We start from the raw sequence: 20,604 nt of genomic DNA, 5'->3' as shown, positions 1-20,604 counted from the left end.
ACCGCCCTCCTCCGGGCACGCCCGCCGGCTTTGCGTTCACACCTCACGGTCTCTTCCCCGGCCCTCACCTCCAAGATGCAGAAAGCAGCTGAGTGTTCAACAGAAAGCAAGCCGATTGCTCACACGAGGTCCGTACTCTGATAAAAGCAGTCGAAGCAACAGATTCCTCAAACCGGCCTCACAAGGAGGCAGTGGGGAGGCACGTGGCTGGGAACCATGAAGACCTAAGGCAAACACAGCTCCAAACAAGACCGGCGCGCGGCGTGGCGGTCACCAAGCTGCCCGCTGCTTCCCGAGTCAAGCACCTTTATCACTAACGCTGCGAAACTGCTACGAACACGTGGCAGGGAAGAACGCACACGCTGCGGCTAGTCTGCTCTCCTCTGTCCTCGTTTATAAGCGGAACAGCTTTATTTTTACAATTTAAAATCCTTTCTGTCAATGACAGTGCAAAGTACAGGCACCACAAAGGTTTCCTGATCGGGAATTGCTCCCGATTCTGTGAGACCAAGATCAAGCGCACTCTAAGCAAAGAACACCGACAGTGACCGTCACGTCTGCGAGCCGCTGGTCAGACACACACAGTCTGGGGAGACTCAGAAGAAAGATCAAAACACAACACCGGGCAGTGGCTCCGAAGCGTCTTCATGACATCAAATCTGCCCAGGACATCTTTTGGTGACCGTGTTTTTCACTTATTACACATTTAAATTCAGCGCTTCTGTTTAATTCCAATACTTCTCATTAAACTCAATGCACACATTAAGCTCATGTTTTCTTAAAACCTAAACTTTACCTTCTTGAGCTGTTGATTCAATGCAAAAGTGAGACATAGGTAGAACGAATGACGGGTTCTCAGACTGTGGGGTTCAGGAACAACGAGGGGTGCTGCGTGGTGATCTGATTTGTGAGGGGCACTTTCCTTCTCTCCCACGTCTGACCTTGCACACACAGTGGCAGGGGGGAAACGGCCCTGGGCTCCCTGTGTGGACTCCTGGCCCCCTGCCCCCTGCATGGATTCAAAGCCCCTCTGCAAGGAGGTAAGAGGCCCTGGAGTCAGACAGGCTCCCTGGGAAACAGAGTCAGATGAACACTTTTTCATTCTACATTTGCAAGAAACTTGGTGGCAGGGCCGGTGGACTTGGGCCACATGCTCGGGGGCTACTCACCTTGCAGCTGGCGGCCTCTATACAGGTCCCGGGCTTTGGCTGGGTGGGCCCTGGCCGTGTTGTCACACTTCGGCTGCTCGTACCTATGGGTGGGGGAAGGAGAGAGAAAACAGCAGGCGTCAGACGGCTGTGGTCTGTCTTGCAATTCTGGATCGTCCTACGCCAACACACGCCGTGGCCTGTGGCTCTCATGCTGGGACACCCCCCGTGGCCTCACTCCTTCCTGGCAGCTTTGTGGACATTTGGCACAGAAAGCTACTTCTTGCAGTCCGTAGGAAGATGCACACTGTGATTCCCATCACGGGGCAGGGCAGTCTCTATCCAGTCTCTGAATAAATCTCAGCTAGCAGCAGACAAATACCCGTACCTCCTCCTCCCCCTCCTTCTACGGCACGGTGGGCTGGAGCAAGCACTCAGGTGTGTCAGAGCAGGAGTGTGTGTGCACGAGGGCAGAGGGTATGGCCACAACCCCCACCCCACCCAAGGAAAGGCCACAAAGAACTTCAGGATTTGGATTCCTGTGGCCCCAAAGGCCACTCATTTCCAGCCCAGCTCAGGAAGCTACAAGTTTGCCTGTGTCAAAAAAAAATTGACTCTCTGGTCCCAGGTAGTATCAACGGTAAACCACAGGTTAAGTCCTGACCAGGCAGAGCTGACTTCCAAGCGGCAGGCGCCCGCGCTGCTGCGGCTGCCGGGATCGTGGGAGCAGGTGCCTCTGTGGTTCTGTGGAATTGTCTATTGAATTGACGATGGGAACCAGGGCGCTTCTCCCAGAGGGTGTCCGATCCAAACCCGGATAAACAGCTTGGAAACCCTGCTGCCTGCCGTTCAGCAGTGCTTCACCAGTGCCTGCTTTGCCCGGGTTGTTCCTTGTCCTGGGTGCAGGCAAAGGCCCCTCCCGCACAGAGCACCAGCCTCCAGTGAGCAGGTGGACATTTAAACGGAGTGCGGGCCACCACGAGAACCTGACTCCCGTAGCTCCCACCCCAAGGAGGACCATCTTCTGCACACAAGTCCTTCACCATGGCCTTCACCAAGGAGTCGAGCTTGTCACCGGCATGAAGGAGATGCTGGGGAGGTGAGTTCCTGGGAGAGGGGAGGTGCCTGGGCCAGCACACTGACAGCCCCTTTCTGGAGACTCACAGGACTGCAGACAGCTTATTATCGGCACCCTTCTGTTAGCATGCGGGCTTCCTGGAAGCATGGGCTGTGTGTGTTCTGTTCACTGGTGTATCCCTGGCTCCCAGAACAGTGGCTGGAACATCGAGGGCATTCGCATGTTAATTGAATAAAAGATGACTGAATAAATGTGAGCGATTTGGGGGACTGTTGAGAGACTGTATCACTCCTCTGCTAAACTGTCCCAGTAGCTTCCCACGGAAGCTGAGATGTGGCGGGTGTTCCCGCCCCAGTGTGGGGGGCCCCACACTCTGTTCTCTGGCTTTCACCAGCTCTCTAGTTGCTCCCCATCTGCCCCTCCCCTATGACACTCTGGGTATTAATCTGTTCTCATGCTGCCATGAAGAAACATCCCAGACTGGGTAATTTATTTTTTGAGAAAGAGTCTCGCTCTATCACCTAGGGTGGCATGCAGTGGTGCAATCTCAGCTCACTGCAACCTCCACTTCCCAGGCTCAAGTGATTCTCCTGCCTCAGCCTCCTGAGCAGTTGAAATTACAGGTGAGTGCCGCCGCACCCAGCTAATTTTTTGTATTTTTAGTAGATACGGGGTTTCACCATGTTGGTCAGGCTGGTCTTGAACTCCTGACCCCGTGATCCTCACACTTTGGCCTTCCAAAGTGCTGGGATTACAGGTCTGCCAGCCGAGACTGGGTGATTTATAAAGAAAAGAAGTTTAATTGACTCACAGTTGGGCATGGCCTGGGAGGCCTCAGGAAACTTACAATCATGGCGGAAGGGGAAGCAGGCACCTTTTCACAGGGCGGCAGGATGGAGTGAATGCAAGCAGGAGAAACGTCAGATACTTACAAAACCACTGCATCTCATGATAACTCACTATCATGAGAACAGCAAGGAGGGAATCACCCCAGGATCCAATCACTTCCCTTGGGGGTGGGTCCACAACACATGGGGATCGTGGAATTACAATTGAAGATGAGATTTGGGGAGGGACACAACCAAACTGTATCCCACCCCCCACCCCGCGTTCACACACACCAGACTCATCTCCACCAGGACTCTGCACTCCTGGCCGTCTGCCTGAAACAACCCTCCCCACCCATAGTGGCTACAACTGGCTCCAGCATCTCAGCCTCAGAGAGGCCTGTGCTGGCACCCTGACCTGCCCTCATGGGGCCCAGCGCAGTCTTGCCCCACTAGCTCTGCCGTCTTTGTGTCTACCACCTGTCTAACTGTTTGCATGAGGCACCAGACCCTGTCGGGGGCCTCCCCTTCCACTTTTGTAACAAAACCAAGACTTTCTTAGCCACAGACCCTGCTCCATGTGGCTGTGGGTGCCCAGGGGGTGACCCCAGCCAGCCCTGGGTGCTGAAAAAGGAAACATAACAGGCCCCCTGCCCTCTCCTCACCAGCCCAAGGCAGATCTGGGTCTGGGCGGGCGTGCAGGGCTATTCCCACCAATCAGGGTAAGGGGAAGCCACTGCAGGCAGGTGGGGAGGCTTCTCTCTGCTGACAAAAGAACAACAGTCTTTCTTTCTCCAAAATACGATGATCACTGCTACATCCAATGCCCTAATAGCTACGGCAGGAACAAGCCGCAAAGCACACCAGGAAGCGGAAGACAGCAGAGCGGACCAAAGACGAAGCACAACCAAACCCCGACTTGGGGCCGGGCGCAGTGGCTCACGCCTGTAATCCCAGCACTTTGGGAGGCCAAGGCAGGTGGATCACTAGATCAAGAGATCGAGACCATCCTGGTCAACATGGTGAAACCCCATCTCTACTAAAAATACAAAAAATTAGCTGGGCATGGTGGCGCGCGCCTGTAATCCCAGCTACTCTGGAGGCTGAGGCAGGAGAATTGCCTGAACCCAGGAGGCGGAGGTTGCGGTGAGCCGAGATCGCGCCATTGCCCTCCAGCCTGGGTAACAAGAGCGAGACTCCATCTCAAAAAAAAAAAAAAAAAAACCCAACTCATGACAATTAGGTGTTTGAACTGCTGACATCATCCAGAGCTTCCCTGCCTCCAAACAGCTGAGTGCGAAGTACATTGAGACCAGTTCAGTTTGAGGGCTGTGTTGGCAGCGAAGGACAGCAATTCTGGTTCCGATGCCCCGGCAGACTGTGGACCCTGGGACAGGCAGGCGGGGCCTCGCCTCTCTCATTCAATGCTATTTCCCTGGAAGAGGGTTTGAGTGTTGTTGACTATCTGCATTTGTGCTAAACGAATGAATGAATAAATAATAAAGGTAAAAGGGCATGCAGAATCGAAGAAGCCATCTCTATTTGGTTTAATTTCATATCCTTTCTGAAACTCCACGGAGAGGGAGCCGCCCCTTCGGTAGGCAGAAATGGGGAAGAGGAGAGCCTGAGACTTGTCTTTCTGCCGTGAAGCCAGGATGAATTCCAGCGGAATGAAATCAGCACAGATCGAAGGGAAGAGAGGGGTTGTTATGTTTCTAGTTGATGACAGTATTGAACGTTGCCAGGTGCTTCAGGGACCACCTTATAAATGCTGATCTCATAATTTCAGAGCCAGCTTGAGGAGCTCTGGACTTGATAGTTTAAAGATTTTCGTTGGCATGTGTAAGACGCCTTCTGCCAGCGTCTCCACCTCTGTTCTAGGGGCGCCGCGTGGGGCTGGGGCTGCCGCGTTTTATATGCACAGTAAGGCAGCAGAGCTCTAAGATCCGTAGAAACACTGCTTCCGAGAAACGTTTCTTAGAAAACGGTACTCCCTATCTATACACCTAGGCGCAGAAACGAAATAAACAGGAATTCTCGAACCTGAGCCTTGAAAAGGTTTATGTTCTCTTCAAGCCCTGAAGAGCACATGGGTTTAACCAGTCCCCCATGTCAGCCCACAGAAGCCAAGCCTCAGCACCCCTGTGCAATGCCAGCTGAATGGGGTGTCGGGAGCAGGTGGTCAGCCAGGGTGGCTGGGACGGTGGAGTGCCAGCCGGGAAGGGGCAGCTCTCACACCCTGCTGTTATCACGCTTCCCAAGCAGGGCTCCCACCGGGCCAGATGGTGATGGGTGGGCCCGATCATGGTGAAATAAACATCAGTCAGCTTGAGCCCCTGGAAACTACACCTTCTTCCCCACAAATGTCTATGGGTTACAGCTGATGACAAATGTGGGAAATAATTTAGAAAGCATCCAACCTTCATGCCTAGGCCTTAGAGATGACATCAGTGGCTACATTTGATAACATTTAAGAGAGAGTGTTTTCATATATTTCAAAACTAATTTTATATAAGCTAGGAAAAAATAAAGTCAAATTCATATTACAAAGAGCTGTAAAACCATCTCTACTCACAGTTACACAATTCCATGAACACACAGCTTACGGGAGGAGCTGTAAAATCTCCTCTACTCACGGTTACACAATTCCATGAACACACAGCTTATGGGAGCTATAAAACCTCCTCTACTCACGGTTACACAATTCCATGAACACACAGCTTATGGGAGCTATAAAACCTCCTCTACTCACGGTTACACAATTCCATGAACACACAGCTTACAGGAGGAGCTGTAAAACCATCTCTACTCACAGTTACAAAATTCCACGAACACACAGCTTACGGGAGCTGTAAAACCTCCTCTACTCACAGTTACACAATTCCATGAACACACAGCTTATGGGAGCTATAAAACCTCCTCTACTCACGGTTACACAATTCCATGAACACACAGCTTACAGGAGGAGCTGTAAAACCTCCTCTACTCACAGTTACACAATTCCATGAACACACAGCTTACAGGAGCTGTAAATCCATCTCTACTCATGGTTACACAATTCCATGAACACACAGCTTACGGGAGCTGTAAAACCATCTCTACTCATGGTTACACAATTCCATGAACACACAGCTTACAGGAGGAGCTGTAAAACCTCCTCTACTCACGGTTACACAATTCCACGAACACACAGCTTATGGGAGCTGTAAAATCTCCTCTACTCATGGTTACACAATTCCATGAACATATAGCTCTTGGTCTTCAAGTGCTATTGTGAAATCCCTCACGCTGCTCAAACTCACACAAAATATGAGTGAACAAGGTCTTGTATTTCAGACCCTTGAGTAACTTTCATTGCCCTAGTCTTTAGCACAGTCTCACTTTTTCTAAAAGTGGTCACTTCAGGCACACATATATGAATACCATAGAAAGCCATGTTGGACAATTGGTTCTTTCAGCATATGAAATGCTGCGTTCCCTTTGCCAAAACCAGGAGCACTTTCCACCCTGCCACCAGTATGTGATGCCATCCACATTTCCACCCTGCCACTGGGCCCCAGAGCCACCTTTCAGATTCCGTCTGGTGCCAGTGGGGCAGAGGAGCTGGTGCTGCCTGTGAAGCCAGAGGCCCTGCTGCTCTCCGGCTGCTACGCGGGGGGGTTTAAAGACCACCAAAGCAATGGTTTCCTTCAGTTTCCAATGGCTGAAGCCATTTTTTTTTTTTGAGATGGAGTTTCACTCTTGGCACCCAGGCTGGAGTGCAGTGGTGCAACCTCTGCCTCCCAGGTTCAAGCAATTCTCCTGCCTCAGCCTCCCAAGGAGCTGGGAATACAAGCACCTGCCACCACGCCTGGCTAATTTTTTGTATTCTTACTAGAGACAGGATTTCACTACGTTAGCCAGGCTGGTCTCGAACTCCTGACCTCAGGTGATCCACCCGCCTTGGCCTCTCAAAGTGCTGGATTACAGGTGTGAGCCACCACGTTCAGCCAACCCACTGTCTTTTACAGGCAGTTCATGCATCAGAACAGAGGATTGCCCTGTACTGAGTGATCAATGGCCACTGGGTGTCCCAGATCATCCAGGTGAGGAGGCGCAACACTCACAGCTGATGGAGAGAATGTGTGGGTGTGAGTGTGGGTGTGAGAGTCTGTGGGGGAGTGTGCATGAGGTACGTGTGTGTGAGTGTGTGAGTGGGTGTGTGTATGTGTCGGTGTGTGTGCATGTGTGTGTACATAAGTGTATTTGTGTGGGGGAGTGTGCATGTGTGTATGTGAGTGTGGGTGTGGGTGTGTGTATATGTAAATGTGTTGGTGTGTGGAGTATGAGTGTGTATGTGTGTGTGAGGTGTGTGGATGAGTGCATGTGTGGGGGGACTGTGTGTGTATGTGTGGGGAGTGTGAGTGTATGTACGTCAGTGTATGTGTGTAGGGTGTATGGGGGTGAGTGCATGCGTGTGTATGTGAGTGTGTGTGGGGTGTGTGGGTGTGTGAGTACGTGTCTGAGTGTATGGGAGTGTGTGGGTGAGTGCATGTGTGTATATATGTGTCTGGGTGTGTGTGAATGGGTGAGTGTGCATGTGAGTGTGTGGGGGGAGTGAGTGTGAGCATGTGTGTGTGGGGAGTGTGTGGGTGAGTGCATGTGTGTATATATGTGTCTGGGTGTGTGTGAATGGGTCAGTGTTCATGTGAGTGTGTGGGGGGAGTGAGTGTGAGTGAGCATGTGTGTGTGGGGAGTGTGTGGGTGAGTGCATGTGTGTATATATGTGTGTGAATGGGTCAGTGTTCATGTGAGTGTGTGGGGGAAGTGAGTGTGAGTGAGCATGTGTGTGTGGGAGTGTGTGTGTGTTGGGGAGTGGGGGTTCTGCTTTCCTGGCTTCCACGCCCAAAGCCTCCCAGGGTCACAGGAGCGAGTCTGTCCTGTTTACCTTGTGGACGTGCCGGGGATGGGGCGGCCGGTGTCCACCAGGACGCACCAGCAGTAGCCCGTGGAGGGGTGGCACTGCACCGGCTTGTAGAGGCCACCGTGCGCACACTCTGGGATCACCACGTTGTCATTCTTGGGCTGCTTGGCCTCCTCCAGTGCTGACTGGTGCTCCTGGTCACAGGACGACACTGCGGGGAAGAGAAAGGCGACAGGTGAGCAGGAGCCGGGACGTCGTCCACACGTGGAGCTCCTGGCAGGCCACAGAGAACTGCCCAGAAGGGGGTGGTCCTCTGTCACCCCACAGGCAGGAGGGCCTGCCAGCGTGGGGGCACAGAGGGAGAAGAGGGGAAGGCTCACGCAGCTCCGCTTCCCGCGGCCTGGCGTGCTGCTGTGATCGCTGATCTGTCAACGGCATCCCCACAGTGGACATTCCTGCTCCACACCCAGCATAGCTCACAGGTCAGCATGGCCAGTCGCCTGGGAGAGGGGATCCAGGAGCAGATACGATGCCTGCAGGACTCCTGAATGTGGCGAGGCAGAGCCAGCCCCGTGGCTGAGCGTCATCTCTGCTCCCCTTTCCAAAGCCCCCACCACTGAGGTGGGAGACTCCTCAGAGGTGCCTCAGGGCACGGTCTGTTTAGACTCCAAGGCTCCCTGGGGTACCCCTCTGCCCACATTCTCAGCATCTGTTCATCGTCTACCCCCCATCCCCAAATGAGAGGGTGACACAGAAGAAAATCTACCCTGGGAGCCTCCCCAGGTCTGACTTAGGTGAAACCTAAACAGAACAGGTGCACACTATCTAAAACTCATTCAGCCTCAGATCGTGAGAATTTCCACTGCACTATTTCTAAAACAAGCTTTGTTACTGAAAATTGGTGAGGAATAAAAATGAGAGGTATTCTTAGTCCGTGCACCAGGAATTGTCCTATGTGAACACTGACACTGACATGCAAAGAAAACAGTGACTCAAAAATTCTAGGACCTTGCATTTCCACGTGCCAAGGTTCATCTCTTTTTGTTAACAAACTCAGTTTCTCCTTGTGTTTTGATACGTCTAACTGACATCCGTCTTCTGTCCCGAATAGTTAAGCCAAGAATGCCTGAGAATGAATGCGTTCTGGCAACCCCCTCCTGCCTGGCCCTCACCTGGGGGGAAGTGGTAGCATCCAGGGGTGAGAGACCATGTGACCTACTGGTGGCCGTGGCGGGAACACGCAGTCGGAGTGGCAGGGCAGCCTCTCTGCTCAGGCTGAAGGAAGCTCGGGCTGGAACATCACCAATCTCTCCAACTGGGAGTGATTTCACACCCACGTCACAGCCCCGCTCTAGGGACTGCTCTGGGGATTGCAGGCACTTGTAGGTGCAGTGTGGCATACCGACGGGCTTCTGCAAGTGTTAGCTATGGCTCTGATTACTTTTCCAGTGCTAAGAGGATGCCTGGCTTATAGGCACTCAATAAATTTCTTTTGAGATAATAAATAATTGTGATGCATTCATGGAAACCACCCTGATTTTAGCATCTCTAGTGCCTCTGCTGCACATCTGAGGATAATCTGATATGTAATTTTATGAGTAGTTCATTACTGATTATATTACAATATGTCGCTATTAGATTCTGTAAACGCATGTAAGTTTTCAGTCTTCACTGCAAGGAAGTAAAAACAAATGTTACCCTTTAGACTCTCTCCTATTTCTATTCCAAAGTGACTAACAATCATTCTCCCCAGTGACCTCATAAGCTGTGCTCAGCCGCTTGAAAGAGTAAAGATTAGAGTGAAGTCAGTGTGTCTGCTCAGATCAACATTTTTTGGAACTCACGGGTCATTCGAATCTCACAGTAGGTGCTCAAAATCGGTTTAATAAACAGGAGAAGCAGCAGGAAGAAACTGTCAATGGCCGAAATTTCATGTGATTGTTTTATAAGTTCTGTACGTTTTTTATGGGCTCGATTTTGCTCAGTAAATGCACAGGTGCATACATAAAACCCATCTCTGGGTTATAGTGAAGAGGCTTTTGTCCCAGTGGTAACTAGGAAACAGGTAAGAAAGAAAAAGGACCGGGATCTGTATTTCTTTCTGAACTGCTCAGTAAGTTACTTTAGGTCATGGAAGAAACTGAAAACAGCAGGAGTTGTGCTAAATGTTTTGGGGGCTGCTGCTTTGCAGAAATCCTGGAGCAGCTGGTGCATCTCGAAATGGAACTGCGCCTCTGGAGAGCAGCTGAGGATGCTGCAAAGCGCCGTCCACCAGCACCCGGAAGAATCGTGGCTGCCGTGTTCACGTGGCGCTTGTTCAGAATGTTATTAGTGCAGAGAATTTATGGCGTGATGATCTGGACATGAGATACTTTCTGTGCTCTATCCAAGGACGTACTGAATCTATAGAAATCGTTTTAGAAGGTTCTTGAAACGTCTCTCTTGAGGATTTTATGTGGTATTTGAAAGCTTATCATAAGCAAAATAGGATTAAATCAACAACCTCTTAAAATTTGATGAGCATGACATAAAATATCAAAGATACTAGAGCAGAGTCAGAAGAAACCTTGTTTGTTTATATAAACATCACGCCGCATGAGGGCTGTTAGCCTGTGCAATTTTATCTGATAAACCTGGCTCCATGTGGGAAATTCAAATTCCCTGGAGAAATGCAATTTCATTTTTTTTTTCGTAAGGGCCACATGAAGGCAGAAGATTTTTAAACAAACCAATATTGGCCCTTGGGAATAGAAGGTGACAGAACATCAATTACACATGTGACTGACACCTCCCTCCCTGGGCATCCCAGAATGCAGAATGCTAGGGCGTGACTAGGGCAGGAGAAAAGTCCTTATTCTGTGAAGGACTTAATCACGCCCGTAAGAGGGGATGAGGTGGAGATGAATTCAGACACGACAGGTCCCGTGTCACCACAGCACAGAAGTTTCATGTCCTGGGAAGGCTCGCGGGGCCGTGACTCCAGGAAGGAACCCGTGGAGGCAGAGCTCAGCGATCCTCTGGGAAAATGCCCGTGAGGCCTTGGGAAGCATTAACGGCACAGGAAAGAGGGAATTGTGAGTGAAACCACAGACTGAGGGAGGCAGATGGCATGGGTAGAGATGAGGAAACAGGGAAGGAGAGGCTGTTCTGGACTGCGGTGGACTCAACGCAGGACTCACAGGGGCCGTGGACACATGAGCCAAGGTGGAAACGTCTAGACACTCGGGTCTGTTCGGTGGGGACAGGGAACCAAAGTTAAATTCTTGAAATAATCATATTACTGTAAGTTATGTTTGATTATAGAAGGAATAGGCTAAGCTTTCAAAAAGCCACCATTGATAGAGAAAAATCAAGCTAGAAAACAGTCATAATGAACACTTACAAAATCCCTGTTGCAAGATTCCGTTTTATATATGAGATGAAAAGGTGTCGGGTTTCTTCCCTATTCAGAAGGCCCTGAACGACATCACTTTCTCTTGTGATAAATTTTGAGGCGTTAATGCATAAAGGAAAACTAACTTGAAAGGAAAAAATGCAAATAGAATTAATTCTGATATGAGGGCATTCAAGTGGCTGACTTTTAACACACACACGCGTATATATAATATACATATTAATTATGGTATTATTATATATCTACAATACAGAATATGTATAATTCATTATTCTCCCAAATTACAACTTTTTTTTTTTTTTTTTTTTTTGAGACAGAGTTTCACTCTTGTTACCCAGGCTGGAGTGCAATGGCATCATCTCAGCTCACCGCAACCTCCGCCTCCTGGGTTCAGGCAATTCTCCTGCCTCAGCCTCCTGAGTAGCTGGGATTACAGGCACGCGCCACCATGCCCAGCTAATTTTTTGTATTTTTAGTAGAGACGGGGTTTCACTATGTTGACCTGGATGGTCTCAATATCTTGACCTTGTGATCCACCCGCCTCGGCCTCCCAAAGTGCTGGGATTACAGGCGTGAGCCACCGCGCCCGGCCCCAAATTACAACATATTTGACCAAAGACTAGCCTTCCTTTCGGTGCATGAAGCTCATTCTCAATCACACCTTTGGCTTCGCATCCATTTGAAGGTTTCTGCTCTTGCCACAGGGTCACCCCTGCTGGTACTCAGAGCCCGAAAGGAAATCTATGAATTCTGCGTTAATTCTGTGGTGTAAATATGACTGCATGGTGCTGCCTGTCATGGCTCGCTCTGCTGGGCGGTGTGTGCTCTCCGAGGTCCCAGCCTTGCCCGTGCACCCTCTGCTCTGACAGCTCGCTGACGTCTGTGGCTCACATCCCTGGCCTGTGGGGCCTTGCGCCTCGTCCTGAACACACTCCCGAAAAGCAATTCGCACGTTGGAGACTGTCTTCCTCCATATTGTCTCATTAAACATTAGGCCAGAAACATGATTCCGGTTCCAATTCACGTCTATAAATGTTGTTTTATAGAAACATGATTTCAATTCCAATTTGCTTCCATAAATTCTAACTTTTATAGAAACATGATTCCAATTTCACTTCTATAAATTCTAAGTTTTATAGAAACATGATTCCCATTCCAATTTACTACTATACATTTTAAGTTTTATAACCACATAACAACCTTTTTTTATTTGTAGAAAGCTACCTCTGTAAAGTTGGTAGGAGGTCTACTAAAAAAATCCTGAGTTCATTTCCCAAACTGGCATTAGATGCCTGTGACTTATAACGTGTCTGGCAGTTTGTTCAAATAATCTGACAATGAAAGGGAGTTTTTAGATGATAATAAGCGGCTGCCAGACATTTATGAACATTTTAAAAATCTTAATTATTTCATCAAATGAAGTGTACTTGATTCCCTGTGATGATGCCTGAAGCATTTTTATAGGAAGCAAGAATAAATCACATCCATTCTACAAATGAAATCTCCATATTTGGCCATATTTCAAGAACTCTCATGCTACAGATGTGAGTTTTTGGCAGGCCCACGCCCTTAGGAGCTTTGCGTTAACCTTCAGAGAACTTGCTCAAGTCGGCAGGTACAGGATCCTGAGAAGCTCCTGAATACCAGAGAAGTACTTGAAAGCGTCGACCTGACCCCCACCAGACCGGCAGCCCCTAAACTAATGCCACAGAGACAGAACCCGCGGGCCCCGCTGCCCAGTTCCAGCCTTTCCACGTGCCCCTGGGCTGTCTGTGCACCTGCCCAGATATCTCCCCTGCCCCAGGTGCGCCACACGGGTCTGCAGCTGTTGGCCCAGACGTCCCCTCTGCCCCAGGTGCACCACACAGGTGTGCAGCTGTTGGCCCAGACATCTCCCCTGCCCAGGTGAGCCACACAGGTGTGCAGCTGTTGGCCCAGACATCTCCCCTGGTTCAGGTGAGCCACACAGGTCTGCAGCTGTTGTTTTGTTTTGGGGTTGTTGGGTCTGCTGCCGGAGGCTGCGCAGTTGACTACATGTCATTCCTGTTATTGGCAAGGGACTCCGAATCCCTTTCCTTCACATCCAGTCTGCTCTGGGGACACTATGCTGCCCCAGACATACCTTGTTTTCAAAGAAACGCATAAAATTGTTATTTAGTACCAGCCAACACCTTAAAAGTTCTTTAGCAATTATTACAAGTATTGATGGTGTGCCCACACATTACCCTAATGGGTCTTAACTATTAGAGAAATGGATATCACAGTGATATTAATTCACGTCTAGTTTAGGCTGGTGGGTTCTATTTTCTGTTTACGCCCATCTTCTTATTCACTTCTTTTTTTGGTCTGTTTTTTGAGACAAAGTCTCACTCTGTCACCCAGGCTGGAGTGCAATGGCACGATCTCGACTCCCTGCAGCCTCCACCTCCCGGGTTCAAGCAAGTCTCCTGCTTCAGTCTCCAGAGGAGCTGGGATTACGGGAACACGCCACCATGCCCAGCTATTTTTTGTATTTTCTTTTAGTACAGACAGGGTTTCACCATGTGGCCAGACTTGTCTTGAACTCCCGGCCACAAGTGATCTACCTGCCTCAGCCTCCCAAAGTGCTGAGATTACAGGTGTGAGCCTCTGCGCCTGGCCGGTATTTACTTTCATGTTAAGCAAATTGAATTTTCAATGTCAATGAGTTTTCATTCAAGTCTGTAGTAGTCATTTTAAAAATATGGCAGGTTGCACAGTGCGAAATCTTAAGTCTCAGTTCAGCCCCAACCTGGCCACTCAGCTTCGATCCTGTAATGGAAGTAAGTGCTGGGAATCACACAAAATCCGCACTGCTCAAATGTCTGTCTGTACCCCCTTAAAATTCCGGTGCTGGAATCTTTTCTCCCAAGGTGATGGTATTTGGAGGTGGGGCCTTGGGGCCCTCGGGAATGAGATGAGTGCCTTTAATAAAAGGGGCTCCAGGGAGCTGGTTTGTTGCTTTCACTATTGAGAAAACAAGAGGACATCTTCTATCAGAACATGAATCACCCCCACCCCCACCCCCACCCCACCACCAAATCGCCAGCGCCTGGATCGTGGACTTCCAGCCTCCGAAGCGGCGAGAAATGAACTTCCGGTATGTATAAGCCAGTGGAAGGTATTTTGCTATGGCAGCCCACTCAGACTAAGACTGTGTGAAAGGAAAATCAATCTCAGGACCCCAAAGTCATGAAGCCAAAGGGAAGTCAAGCCAGGAAGTGCATTAGGCAAACCTGCCTCTCAGATTATTCCAGAATAAAATGGCTACAAAGTTAAAAAAAAAAAAGCTGTAGACTCCCTCACTGTTTGCCCACAAGGAAATACCCTGTGGACCAAGGACAGGCAGAACTCAAGGTCATCCCTCTACAGTTCACCTGAGACAGATGCATATCTGATGGCTTCTTCCACCCTATCTGAGCCAGACTCAGGTACAAGTGACCGTTCCTCTTTCCTCCTCTCAGATGTAAATTGCTTATTCAGTGAAAGGCTCATCAGAGGCTTGAAAGAATGCGACCATTTGTCTCATATCTACTTTTGAAGTTGTCCCGCCTTTCTGTGCTGAACCATGCACGCAAATTGCAGAGAATGAATGGGTTATGCACACAGTGAGGATGAAGCTTAAAACCATGACCGGATCAAATAAAGACAGGAACGAAGCGGGACTTATGCTCAATTCCATTTACATAAAACTCTAGAACAGACGAAAATCACGTAGGCTGGGGGCAGTGGCTCACACCTGTAATCCCAGCACTTTGGGAGGCCAAGGCAGGAGGATTGCCTGGGCCCAGGAGTTTGAGACCAGTCTGGGCAACACGGCAAACCCCGTGACTACAAACAACACAAAAATCAGGCGTGTGTGGGGGCGCACTCCGGTAGTTCCAGCTACTCTGGAGGTTGAGACGCGAGAATCCCTTGAGCCTGGGCAGCCAAGGCTGCAGTGAACTGAGCTCACACACTGCACTCCAGCCTGGGAAACAGAGAGACACCTTGTTAAAAAAAGAATAAGAAAAGAAAACGTAATGTCTGGTGATTGTAATCAAAAGAGCAGTTGCTTCCAAGAGCGAGGAGGCATGGACTGAAAAGTGGCTCTGGGGGGCTCTCCCGGGATGGATGTGCTGTCTACCTTGACAGGCGCACGGGTTTCCTGGGCACTAGCCCGGGGCAAAACTCTTCCCCGTGCGCATGGCCTTCTGTGCATCTCACTCTGAATCAACGCTCTCCATAAACAACATCCATGTCTAAATAAGCCTTAGAAGTCCCCCTGGTAACCATAAAATAGGAATTCTAAGAGATGAGAAAATGTCGGCCACATTTTAATTGGCAACATACCTTTTGCCTGTTTAGTTGTCTTAAAAAGGAACAGTATCTCAGACCCCAAAAGCACGTAGTCTACTTCCAAGGAAACTGCATTTAATGGATACTTTTTTTTTAAAAAAAAAAAAAAAAAGAGGACCCCGTGTTCCACTAGTGTGCACTTGATTAAACAGAGCCCTGTTATCACGGTTGTGATTTAAACGAAAGGAGCAGAGCATCCACGGCTCTTCCAAGTTTGTCTTTATCTCTGCACGCTTCGTTTTGTTTATCATCACACTTGTGGGCCTGGAAGTGCTGACTTTATTGGCAAGAGGAGGTTTTCATTAGAAAGAGTGAATAAGCCCACCAGAATGTTTCAGTTCAGCTTAGGCCTCATGTCTGAAGAGCTCAGATTCCCCTCTGTGTGAGTCCGGTCTGTATGCGTAGCTGTTTCACAGGTGGTCTTCACATCCAGCCGACTGTTGCACCTGCAGCCCTGCACGGCCGCCCGCGGCCCTCACTCTCGTCTCAGCTTCTTAATCACCTGCTTCCACGTCCTCCGCCCACCCCAAGTCTTGTCACTGTTGGCAGCCTGGCTCCCATATTTTGCCAGCCTGCTGCTGCGCTGCTCTGACGTGCAGAGACTAGCGTTTGTTTACCTCCTGTGGGCTCTGCCAAGTCCCAGTTACTGTTGCAATCACAGCCTGGAAGTTTTGGAAATGCTTGGTTTCCTCTCCTGTGCACAGGTTCATCCCTGGCAGAGTGGCTGCAGGGCTGCCTGACGCCTCTATTCCAGGAAGAGCAGACTGCAGTACGGGCCCACTCCCCACCATAGCCAGGCTCTCTGCAGTGCTCCCACAGAGGCTGGGTGCAGTGCTCCCACAGAGGCTGGGCACTCCTCTCTACCTGGGACTGTGGGCCTGAGCCTGTGAACTTAGCATGCCCAGCAGGTGGTCGGTGAGCAAGAGGCATCTCCAAAACCAGTCCATGGATTCCTTCAACAATAACCATGGATTTAACTCCCACTCTGTGCCTGGAACCTGGGGCTGTGGTGACAGACACGGTCTCAGAACTGGAGCTTGAGATCTAATGAAGAAATCAGGACACGGGCAAATGACGCAGATGATCTTGGAAGAACGCCAAGAAGCCAGCAGACAAGCTAACGCTGATTGTTTGGGGGGGGTGGGGCAGGCTGCCTCGGAAAGGGGGCTCAGAGAGAGCCTCTGCACACAGGAGACTTCAGAGTGGAGGCTGAAGGAGACATTGAAGCCAGCGGTGAACACGGCTGAGTGCAGGCCCCCCCGTGTGGGAAAGACAGTTTCACAGAGCCCTGGTCAATGAGGAAGGGAGGGGACGGGGCTGTAGGGAGGCAGCGGGGTCCCAGGCAGGGCTGGGGCTTTTCAGTAGAATCATTCACATCACCCGTCTTGCCTAAACATCAGGTTGGGCTGTGTGTACACAGATACATCTGACATCAATAATTGTTCTCTCTTTCTTATAAAAACCATTTTCAGACTCCTGGTAACTACTGACCGGTAATGATTAATATTCAGTTAATAACTGTGCAATTGTTGCATTGCTCAAAATTCAGTGACAGCAAGAAACGCTCCCAGCAAGAACGTGACTAGGGCAGTGGGTCTCAAACATCAGTGTCACACCTGCCTGGGGGCTTCTGAAGCTGCAGGTGCAGGAGCTTGGCCACAGTCCCTGGGGGTCTCAGATGCCAGAGTCAGACCCATGTGGGGGCTTCTGAAGCTGCAGGTGTGAGAGCTCAGCTGCAGGTCCCTGGGGGTCTCAGGCACCAGTGCCAGGCCTGCGAGGGGGCTTCTTAACCTGCAGGTGCAGGAGCCCAGCTGCAGGTCCCCAGCCAGGGGTCTGGGTGAGGTTCCCCTACCCTCATGCCTAAGAGGTCTCCAGGGAAGCCGACGCCAGGCACACATTTCCAGCAGTCACAGATGTCCCCGTGGGGGGTTTCATTACTTTTAGAATTGATTGCTTAATTTTTATACATGTTGTCTTTGTCAGCCGTGGAAGTTTTTTGTGGTTCTCTTTTTAATTATACAACATTTAAATAAGATGATGAAAGAAAGTAAAACAAAATTTAAAAATGCCCCTTTAGTGTTTGATTTATTAGAAAGGGCAGACCAGGTGTGGGGCGGATGGAAGAGACCTTGGCATCCATACTTCTGATGGGATAAAATTCTTCCTTGTCTACTCCTGGCATAACAACAACGTGGGACTCAGACGCTGAGGCTGGCCTGTGACAGGCACGCATTTATGATCCGCTGCATACTTTAATTCCCAAGGAATGCTTAATAACTCATTTTTAAGTGTGAAATACAAGATTCTTGCCATCACATTTACGTGCACCGTAGGCACTCTGCGTGCTCTGCTTCAATCCTCGTAACTACAGGGCAAGTATGCATTAAAATTGTGTTTCAGGCTGGGCATGGGGGCTTGCCCACACTTTGCAGGGCTGAGGTAAGAGGATTACTTAAGCCCAGGAATTCGAGACCAGCCTGGGCAACACACTGAGACCTCATCACTACAAAGAATAAAAAAAATCAGCCGGGTGTGGTGGTTTGTGCCTGCAGTCCCAGCTACTCGGGAGGCTGAGGTAGGAGGATCACCTGAGCCCGGGAGGTCGAGGCTGTGGTGGCTCGTGATTGTGCCAGCGCACTCCAGCAGAGTGCAAACCTGCCTCAAAAGAAAACAAAGAAATGAACAAAAGCTTGTGTTTTATCAGTGAGAACGCCGAGGCTCAGAAAAAGTTGCTATCTTCCTCAAGGTCACAGAGCCAGGAAAGGCCACCGGGGAATTCACAGCCACACCAGTGACAGATGCCCTCTGTCCCAAAAATGGCACCCCTGCCTCTCACAGCCTTAGAATCTGAGGACCAGGCCCTCTCCAGGAACACTCGTGAAAAGGAAAATTAGATACTATGGGACACTCATACTCAAATGTATCTCCTAAAAAACAGGGTTTGGATAAAATGCATGGATCCAGTTTCTCTGGAAAGAAAGGAATGACCATAGGTGTCTGTCCTGATTTATTTCTTTTTATATTTATTTCCCATAGCAACACACTCAGACGTAAAGTAACCGTAGACCTGTAAGTTATTTCCATCCTGAAACACGAATCCTGAGCCCCACAGTGCGTCTTCAGCCGTGACAAAGACAGACCATCTGGGAATGCATCTCAGGACCCCGCTGGGAATGCCTCCCACCCTCCCCTCCTAACCTTCTGCTCTGTATCCTCCCCAGTGTCCTCAGCGTTGCGGGGGGATCGCCGTGTTGAAAGGCCAACTTTCCACATTTCTCTACCAGTGACAACGGCACCAACATCGGCTTTGAAAGCCGGAGTCCAGGTTTGCCCCGACTCCATTCCCTCCTTGGCCTCATTTGGCCCAAGTCTCCATGCTGTTTCCTCCATCCCCTCCCCATCTCGTCCCTACACCCCCAGCCCTGCCCCACCAGGCTTCAGGAGCCACCCCACCCACCACAACAAGGTCACAGCAAGTCTCTCTGAGCGACACCCCCCAAGGAGCGGCACTTGGGGCCGGGTCATGAAGCTTCCTGACGCTTCGTTACCAGTGATGGCGACGCCCTCGCTGGCTCCCCTCAGGACGGGTGAAACACAGCTGTGCGAGAGAAGTGCCGCAGAAATGGGCCCTCATTCTCCTGTAAGACTCTGCAGGACTTGGACACTGACTCTGTTGAAAGGAAGTTAATAAAAGCCACACGATTTTGTCTTTGGAAGCCTTACCAAAGCAATCAGAACAGTTTCCATTTTCCAGAAGTGCTGCCTTGGGACCATGGTCTCACCGGATACCGCTGATTACAGGTAAAGGTGACACAGGCAATCCCACGTTAAAACAGACTGTGATAGGCCACATCAGCCAGCAGCCAGAGGGGCCACATTTTTCCACTTCCCTTTTCATGTGGATCAAGGAAAAAATAGTGTCATTTAAAAACTTTAAAGTAGGAAAAGGAAACATCACAACAGCATTTTGACACAAATGGCAGATGCTTGGGAATGCAGTGCCACTGCCCGCCGTGGGGAACGGGACACAGCACGACTCGGGGGTAGGGGTCACCTGGTTTGAATTCTCAGTAGCTGTGCATTCTTGGGCTGACCCTTTAAAACCTGTTTCCCCACCTGCAGGATGACAATAACAGCTTCTATGCACTGCATTGCTGGGAGAATGGAAACTTGTCGTGCTGGACACTCAAGGCCGTCAGCCCCTTCTCCAGGGTGCAGATAAATGACTTGAGGGCCCAGAACGCCGGTCAGGGGAGACGCAGGCATCAGAGACAGGAAGGCTGCATTTCATTTCACCATGCAGCGATCCCTACTTGAAAATCTTTTTTTTTTTTTTGAGACGGAGTTTCGCTCTTGTTACCCAGGCTGGAGTGCAATGGCATGATCTCGGCTCACCGCAACCTCTGCCTCCTGGGTTCAGGCAATTCTCCTGCCTCAGCCTCCCGAGTAGCTGGGATTACAGGCACGTGCCACCATGCCCAGCTAATTTTTGTATTTTTAGTAGAGACGGGGGTTTTACCTCATTGACCAGGATGGTCTCGATCTCTTGACCTCGTGATCTTTAACCTTCATCACAAGGAAGAAAAGATACCCCAAGTCCTGGACTGTCATGCCCCAAACTCCAACACCCATCTTAATAATTAATTAATATATTAATCAATAATAACCATTAATCATTATTAAATTTTGTTAATAATTAATAATTCACCATAATAAGCATGTGTGCTGAGCCAGAACTCCACAAAGTCATGACTGACATTAGAAAGCAGCTATGTGGGGTCTTTGCCATTTGGTGTTACCAGAGATAATTCAACGCATGGGTAGACTTCCTGTCTCTTCTTGGAAAACCCCGCAAGGAAGCCATGCTTGTTCTTAGAATAAGCATGAAGCTTGTTCTA

General features: G+C 49.8%; 1 protein-coding gene across 4 annotated transcripts in view; it reads right to left on the bottom strand.

Moving 5' to 3' along the window:
- The window catches only part of SMOC2 (SPARC related modular calcium binding 2), a 206,304-nt gene that overhangs the window by 50,980 nt on the left and 134,720 nt on the right, over positions 1-20,604 (bottom strand). For all 4 annotated transcript variants that reach the window (XM_035297215.3, XM_035297216.3, XM_035297217.3 and 1 more), the window contains exons 8-9: positions 7,981-8,167; positions 1,170-1,252 (exon numbers count right to left, since the gene is read on the bottom strand). In XM_035297215.3, the coding sequence (XP_035153106.1) occupies positions 1,170-1,252; positions 7,981-8,167 (270 nt within the window). The remainder of the gene's footprint in view (positions 1-1,169; positions 1,253-7,980; positions 8,168-20,604) is intronic.

This window comes from Callithrix jacchus, chromosome 4, assembly GCF_049354715.1.
Source record: "Callithrix jacchus isolate 240 chromosome 4, calJac240_pri, whole genome shotgun sequence".
Taxonomy (NCBI): domain Eukaryota; kingdom Metazoa; phylum Chordata; class Mammalia; order Primates; family Cebidae; genus Callithrix; species Callithrix jacchus.
This window is presented reverse-complemented; position numbering and strand designations above follow the sequence as displayed.